This window comes from Nymphalis io, chromosome 12 (assembly GCF_905147045.1).
Source record: "Nymphalis io chromosome 12, ilAglIoxx1.1, whole genome shotgun sequence".
Taxonomy (NCBI): Eukaryota; Metazoa; Arthropoda; class Insecta; order Lepidoptera; family Nymphalidae; genus Nymphalis; species Nymphalis io.
In genome coordinates, this window is record NC_065899.1 from 2,910,037 (window position 1) to 2,918,660 (window position 8,624).

At 36.9% G+C, this 8,624-nt stretch overlaps 3 protein-coding genes across 4 annotated transcripts in view; 2 read left to right on the forward strand and 1 right to left on the reverse strand.

Moving 5' to 3' along the window:
* The window catches only part of LOC126772212 (early growth response protein 3-like), a 30,407-nt gene extending 22,971 nt beyond the window's left edge, over nt 1-7,436 (forward strand). Inside the window, exons 1-2 of one of the 2 annotated variants that reach the window (XM_050492478.1) lie at nt 1,821-2,272; nt 4,027-7,436. In XM_050492478.1, the coding sequence (XP_050348435.1) occupies nt 2,074-2,272; nt 4,027-4,955 (1,128 nt within the window). In that variant the 5' untranslated portion in view covers nt 1,821-2,073 and the 3' untranslated portion in view covers nt 4,956-7,436. Of the gene's footprint in view, nt 1-1,820; nt 2,273-4,026 lie in introns of those variants that run through there. The other variant, XM_050492477.1, reaches the window with a different exon arrangement.
* The window catches only part of LOC126772258 (uncharacterized), a 347,965-nt gene that overhangs the window by 310,792 nt on the left and 28,549 nt on the right, over nt 1-8,624 (forward strand). The window lies entirely within an intron of this gene.
* The window catches only part of LOC126772183 (kelch-like protein 5), a 343,872-nt gene that overhangs the window by 265,051 nt on the left and 70,197 nt on the right, over nt 1-8,624 (reverse strand). The gene's annotated exons all lie outside the window — the stretch shown is intronic.

Sequence of the window (8,624 nt, forward strand, 5' to 3'; positions counted from 1 at the left end):
TATAGGTACTAATTATATGTGTCAACCATTTATGTGCAATCTAATATTGTGCTACTTAATTCTAAAAAGAATAATATGTAAAATAAATTTCTTTTCAATAAAACGTACAGTGTTCATCTTCGGCTCCACCAATTCACAGATCTATGACGTACGTAAAAAAATCAACAAACCAAAAGTAATGGAACAGTCACGCGATTTAAATAGACAACGGGTATTAGGATAACGTGCCGAAATAGAACCCCGCCTCCGAAGTCCGAACCAAAAGTAGTCAAGTTAAAAATAGTATGATTCCCGCAGGGACGTTTTCATCTCGTGATTCACCTGCTGAAAACTCGATTGTTCGCATTTTACGTCAATCGGTTGCGTGGTGTTTACGAGCGCTCTCGGGCCGGCGCGGGAGCGTCAGCTGACGGCCAGGAATAGCCCTGACATCGCGGCCACGCTATGCCGCCTGCGCCCGCGCACCCACAAATAGCGCGCTATAATTAGACGTCGGTGAAATCGTGGGTTTGTTATTTTTCTTTATCGTCTCCGTTACGCGATAATTGGGTTAGTGGCTGCATGTGGGCCCGATCGGCGTCGGCGTGTCTCGGCTACCGGCGGCCACCACACACCCAGGCCATTGTCCTTACAGTTCTTGCACTCCATATTGCATCCTTTACAATACACACGAACTTCCTATTGTTCTTCAAGTTTGTATATTTTACGGACACAACATTATTGCGTTTTAAATTGAAAACAAAAACTCGTACAAAGCTAGCATATTCGTATATTTGATTTTTTTTTGCCTTAAAAATATATGCGCCGGTCATCTGTTCTACTTTTCTAAAACTACTTTTACTCTACTTTTTAAAATAAATTGAAGTTAATCGTAATTGAAGTTTTACTCTTAAAAATGGTAAAAAATAAAAACTTATTATTAATCTAATTAGAAACGCAACTACGTACCTTTAACAGCAACTATATACCTTTAGAAATCTATTAAAAAATGTCTTAATTGGAAATAGTCATTACCAGGTAAGTTAACACCCACTCACCAATACTGTATTCATTTGCAACGCAACAGGCACAAGCTGACACAATCCGCCAATTAGTAGTTGATACAATCATTACCATACATTAACTCTACCAATCATGATTCGACTTATACGCTTGCCATGATTAATATTCCTTTTTAAAAATAAAGATTACAAATGGAAAATGCTTTAAAAAATATATCTAATTTATTAATATCTTTCTATACCTATAGCTTCAGCATCTCGTTCTTTTTTTTCCTATCTTTACCTACATATTTCCAGCCTTGAGTAATTTTCTGTAGAAACCTTACCCATATCGTACGCCAACATTGTAGCGTGACTTAACGAACGTACGACCTGCATCGAGTTTGAAAACACTTATTACTCGTGCATTTTTTTTAGGTTACGAGGTAACGGATATTCTGTCTTCATTATTTGTTTATTTAATTTGAACTAATTATTTTATACCACATTTATTTAAAAATAAGTCAATAAAACAAGAAATACAAAAATATGTGCACAAAAGGTGTTCTCATCGCTTAGGTTGGTTATTGCATTACTTGGGTAAATAAGTTTTAGGAATAACGTCTTATACGCTATTTGTGTAAAGAGATAGTATACCTAATAGTTACGTTTGGTAAAAATATGTAAAATTACTTGTTTACGATTAATAAAAATATATTTTATTGATCGTTAAGGATGGTCACGTAAATACTAGACATCAGGTAACACAATGGAGAATCCAGCGAGTGCGAGAGCGATAAGCGGCGAGTCACGAGTGGAGTCGGGGGGCGGCGGGCGCTGGGGGGGGTGGCGCGGGCGGTAGGCGGCGTCGGGCGGTGACGTCAGCCGGGGGGGGAACACACAGCTGCACGATTGGTGGAACTGCGCGCGCCGCTACCGAATATGGGACCGCGGTTCCATTGATAAAACTGCGTTGCGGGGTCGCGCGGCGCCAGTCCCTTTCGCACCGGCCGCGTGAGAGGCCGTTTTCACGCTGGCGTTGTTCGTAATACCGCTCGGCCCGTGGGCCGAGGAGCAGGTGGTGCCGGACGGGATGGGCACCGACGTGGAGCCCCCGAACGGCCCGCACCTTCTCTCGTTGGCGGATGTGGGAGCTCTCGGCTTCGATTGTGCGCTCAAGCCGGCGCCAGCACTGACGACCGGCGGCGCACCAGCCGATCTCAACACGCCCGTCACCACATCAGACCTGCCCGCTTTCTTCCCGAGTCTGCTCGAGCCTCCACCTATATCAGGTGCGTCCCAATACGCACTGTTCATCTCGCACGCCGCACGCCACCGCATCACAGGCGGGAATGTGGGAATCGCCCCGGGCGACTTCCCACTGATAACGTTGTAAATAAACATTGCACTTTTCTTGACACGCCGCGTTTTTTGAAATATTTTGCACGCCCAAGTGATTTTCACGACAGTATGTTTCTGCACAGTGTATTAAAAGTTCAGGGTTTATTAAATCAATAGATAAAACAGTCGTAATAGATTTATCGCAGTTGGAATATATAGTGTTCTATCCTATAGTGAAATCGAAAGTTCGCTGAGCCGTGTCATACGGACGGATCAATATTGATTCTTGAATGAAAAGGTTTCATTGTGATTTTCCGTCGGCACACGTCGCACCTTAATCGTGTACCAAGTGTATCCAAGTGATAATTTATAATTTCTTTGATCGTTTTGTGGTAGTTTTCCCTGTATTTTGGTAACTATTTTACATTTTATCAATCAACAATTTATATTTGTATTATATAAATAGTGTATTATATTTATATAAATGTATCTTTATACATTTATCTCTATATTTAAATTTAAGTAAGGCTTAAACTTACCTACTAAATTACTTGATTTTTTTTATTAAAAAAAAAACATTGTATAATGGGATAGAAATATAAAGAGTTTATAATAATAAGGTCATGGCCCGCGTGATAGTTAAGTTACCCCTCTTAAAAGGGAGATATAAAAAAAGATACAAAAAATAATAATAATAAAATGCATATTATAAATTTATGTAGGTATAACGAAATGTAGGCATTAAGTGCTTTTTCTAAATAGATGATAATTTGATATTTCCAAACATTTAATAATTATTATTATAACTATTAAATTTAAAAAAATAAATAAATATGTAATAGTTTTTTTTATCAATAATTATTATATGCTTTTAAAAATAAAAGATCAATATTCAATTGTGTTACCACACAATTAAAATAATTAAAAGGGATAACGTCAAAAATACAGGAGCGTTAGATGATGATTATTGGTAAACAGGAGAGCGTGTCAGTTTCGCTGCGATAGAGCTATCGACATCCGTCACTTATCGCTACATCCGCTAGCCCGTTACAAAATACGCAAAATATTTGTAAACATGTGCACATTATTATCCAAAACAAAATCTATGAAATATAAAAACAAATATCTCTTATAGACATCAACGTCGAAACGAAAAATAAATACCTAAATTGGTGTAAAGCCGACCTTCGGTAAAGCTTTCTTATTAGATATCATTTGAATGTCAAATTTAATTAAATAAGTACCTCCGGAGATATTTACATAAGTTTATTTTAATTACCTATTTCATCAAGACATAGGTACTTGATACCTACTTACTGTATTTCCAAGCGCATGTCTTTTTAGTATTGCCTTACATAGCACAGCAATTGTTTTGGATAAATCACGTTATACACTGCTCACATTATAACAAACCTACCTTCTCAATATGTATATACCTACACAACTAACTTATTATAAAGTAGGAAAAAAGTTAAACAATATATTCATAATTAGCTAAAAAAAATATTATAAAAATGATATGTGCTAATTTATATTCGTGCATATTTATTTATTTACTCGTTTATATTTATTTACTTGGATGTCTCATACTGATGTCCATTTATCTAATGGATTTGAATGATTAGCAGTCATCATTATTTATTTTCTGTGGTGTTTGTCTATTCCAACGAAGATTTACTTATTTTATTTTTTAATTTTGTCTCAGGTACTTTGCCAGGCGACGACTTATCGCTGGGATGTTCGCCGCGGCGACACAAACATGAGGCTTCATTGTCTCCCGGAGCGCGCGCTGAGGACGCCAGTAATGCGTCAAGCGCAAGCGCCTCACTATATGCAACACCGATGGGTGGCAAACGCGCCCCATCGCCGCCGCTACAATGGCTGCTACCGTCTGGTCCCGGTCCAGGTAGCGTCGATAAATATTTTCAACAAGAGTACGAAGAACGCATTGAACTACTCCCTCCTGAATGTCAGCCTTCTTATTGTGCCCCTCCGCAAGCTTGTCCGCAACAACACTGTGAATATCGACCTCAGCCGCAGCAACAACCTCAACATTCGTGGGAATCACAAGAATATGCTAGTGCACCGCAGCCAACTCCCGGACCCTCAGGAATACCTAAACGAGAGCCTTATCCTAGTCCAGCCGGCGATAGGCCTGTTCAGTTAGCCGAATTCAACCAGTCCACGAGTAAAGGTCACGAAATTCTTTCTCAAGTATATCAACAGAGCGCTCAGCCCCTTCGATTAGTTGCTGTTAAACCTCGCAAGTACCCCAATCGTCCGAGCAAGACGCCTGTACACGAGCGGCCTTACGCCTGTCCTGTGGAGGGATGCGATCGCAGATTTTCACGATCGGACGAGCTGACGAGGCACATCCGCATTCACACTGGCCAAAAACCGTTCCAGTGTCGCATCTGCATGCGTTCGTTCAGTCGATCTGACCATTTGACGACGCACGTGAGAACGCATACGGGTGAAAAACCATTCGCTTGCGATGTATGCGGGCGTAAATTCGCAAGGTCGGATGAGAAAAAACGCCACGCAAAAGTGCATTTGAAGCAACGACTGAAACGGGAGCGTGGAGGTGGCGGGCCGACGCACCACCACGAGCCGCACCCGCACGCGCCGCTCTAGCCCGCAGTTTCCGGCTCTGCCGCAGCGACTTCCACCGCGCCCGCGTCGTCGCCGGCGCCTTCGCCCGCACATTCCAGTGAGGACGCGCCCGCCTCTGTCGCGAGATCCGCACCCGCGGATAAATGAACTGTTAATTACTTTCACGTTGAAGTTATTAAATAATTTCATCGAATAGTTGTAAAGAAGTTGTCTTTAACGAAGCTTTATTAACTCTACATTTGTAAATTCACTGAAATTTATATAACTTTTTATACATATTTGTAACTATTACGATAGAAACAATCAACTTGATGTATTTATTTTAATTAGATAGGATAATGAATGAATTAGACTGGGAACAAATATAACTACGAAGTGATGTGGCTTAAAGTGTCCAGCGCGACGGAAGATTACGTGACTACGTCCCCGACATATTCGGTGTAGCACTAACACATATCTTTCTGTCTGACGATAGTCTTTAGCTAAACATTACAAATGTCTCTATGATTGTTATTGATCGTAAGGTCAAGTTCATGTGTGCTGAAGTGATCGTTGAGAAGTGATATGTCATAGGCCTATTGCAGAAAGTTTCAGTTCAGAAAATATTTGCCAGTTGCTAATATAGGTTTTTAGATTAACGAGCGTAGATAGGTACTGTTTACTATTAAAATATTTTCCTTCTATTGATGTTACATTAAGTTATGGCAAACATTTTCTGACAAAACTGTCTTCTTATTTATTAAGTAAGAATGTAGTATATTAATGTTCTTATACTTTACAAAACTAACGTGAAACTGTGCCATTATTTAACTTTACCACGTGCCACGGCAATTTGATTTAATACTAAGTGTAACACGACTGCTGATTAAGTGATAATTATTATTATAAATATCTTATTTTATTTTAAAATTTCTAGTCGAAGATATGGGTGTGAGAATGTCGACTAAAGTTTGCTCTTGACCGTCAACTAAGAAACCCATTCCTCTTATTTTCGACAGCTGCTGTCATGATCTTTTCTTGCTCAAACGTTTGTTTAACAAAATTTGCTCAATCCTCTGGTTTTATACTTACCGACTAAATAGATCATCTGCTCTGTAACTAAATCCGGCTTACTTTTAATTTTTTTTTGTTACATTCTTCCAATTCTATTTATTTATTTATTTTTATAATTAGACTAATTTAGTAAAGTTATTAAGCTCGTAGAATTTAAATTTTGATCTCTTAATCAATATTAATTATGTGCAAATATAGCGAGGGCCCCCGTTAATAATACTCAAGTCTTCTATTTAGATATAAATACCATGGTGTATAATCGTATTTGATTCATAACAGCTGAAATTTCATATATGTAATAAATATATACCTAGAGCACAAATAATTTAACATATTTATAGTTCAAAATATACGAATCTATATATTTATATTAAAAGCCTTCAACTTTAAACATGGTTGTATAAAAGTTCAATAGGACGTTATTTATTTAATAAATTGTTGAATTGCTCGCTAAGCAAGTGAACTGCAATATGTAAATAAATCAAATTAGAACAAAAATAAAGTCACACTTAAAAAAAGTGATAAATATACAACAGGGTGGGCCTTTCGAATATAATACAATCGTTATTAATTAAGATATCTGACAATAATATAACTAACACACGTCTCTTATGTCTAACCGCGTATTAAGGTAGCGTCGGTCTACCATGCGTTTTTACGAAATCATGTCTCCCGTTCTCTCTTCAGCCGCACGTCTAAGCCGAACTGAAGTCACGGGCGCTCGAACTGATCGCGCGCTAATGTACACCTTTACAAAAGTATACTTGATAAGGATATGGTGTACGACTTTATAATGTTTTTACTACTGTAGATGAGACGTGGTCTCTGTTAGGCAAGGCTAGCGTAGATAGGTTTTAATAAAGTGTATTCGTGTTAGTAAAACAAGTGAAAATTGAAACTGAGAAGACTAAATTCTTGAACATTTTATGTAATGTTGCATCGCGTTAAAGTTATTGATATACATTTTGTATTATGATACCATGTTGAGCGTCCTATGGTAGCCGGCCGCTCGCTGCGACCACGGGACAGCGCCTACTTACATTGTTGAAACCTCTATTATATTCCAGCTCTGTTGCGGAACTCTCGCCATTAGTTACATTTCAGGTTACTCTCTAGCTCTTAATGACTATAAAAACGAATGAAAGAATATGTTCATGGTGTTCACTTGATAGTGAAGTGTACGAATTTTCTGTATGTTTACCTAAAATTTAAGCTGTCTTATGTATTTCACTGGAGTGAAAGATGTTGTTGATGTTCTAAATTTAGATAGTTTTAAGTCTACTTAGGTATTGTTAAATCTCACTAATTTTTACTAAATTCTATTTAATATATTTGTAAATACACTCTGATTTCATTTGAATTTAATGTGTATATAAGAGAAAAGAACATTTTTATTTAATATGAAAATTCACCTAAGGTGCGAAAATACAAATTGTTGAAAAATTTAAATATGTTTTTTATTACATTTGACCTATGGCTAGGAACAAACTTGGAACATGCCAAGTCGCACGGTAAATTTCTTGAAAATAATTATTTAGTTGGCAACATAGTGAACAACAGTAGCGTGTTAAATATAGTACTGTATAATAAGTGTGTGACACGTGCGCACGAAAGTGTTTAGAATTCTCCAAAAAATAAAACAATAGCCCAAAACAACTACCGAAGTCCTATCTGAATTAAATATTGACAGCCTTACTTATATACGTTGCTTAGCGGCTGTTTAGTGAACCTATGATTTTCCGTTTTTTCCGTCATTATTTAACTAATCACCCCCTAAACAAAATTTATAAGTAAGGCCATGTTCTTAATATTTATTTATGGTACCTAATACAAATTACCATAAAAAGATTAAAATTTAAATGTATAAATAACAAAATAATAATGATTTCGATTGTATTATGTATTTTTAATTTAAAAACGATCCATTTTCTAAGCGTACTACTATCCAATTAAAAAAAAAACCTTTATAACTCTATATTCTTCTATTGATTAGATTAAAAAACACTTCAAATAAATATTTACCTATAAAAAATGGCAATAAAACTGGTACGTGCTTTATTAACTGACTCATTCATGGAAACCTCTACGTTATGCACTAAGTCTATGTAATGTAATTGAATTTTGTAGAATGATATATATGATTAATGAAGATGCGTCTTCACAATAGAAAAATGGGCAATTTTTATACCAACAGGCATAGGTACCAGTTTCTGTGATCACAATAAGTTGTGAACAAAAAAGTATACAATTTTGTTTAATTTTATTGGTCTGAAGAATCGCTATAGCCTATTCCAAACGAAAGAGGGGTAGGTAAACACAAATAAACAACTTTGACATCAAGTTGGCGCGAAAACGGATATTGCTCGGTCGAGATCTTACATAATCTATGATATTCGCTATGGAGTCGCGAAAAAAACTGTGTATTGAATCTCGCTGAAGTTCTCATCAAAACCTTGAAAAAAAATTTAAAGTGGATACACTTAGTTAATTGGAATAGTGTATTATAAATAAGCATACATTATTACTCTTATATATTAATCAGAAACTGCTTAGATTGCATAATAAAGCGGAACTATTGACAAATCGCATGGAATATGTAAATTTAAGGTTTGTTTATCTTTACTTCCTTCTTCGATT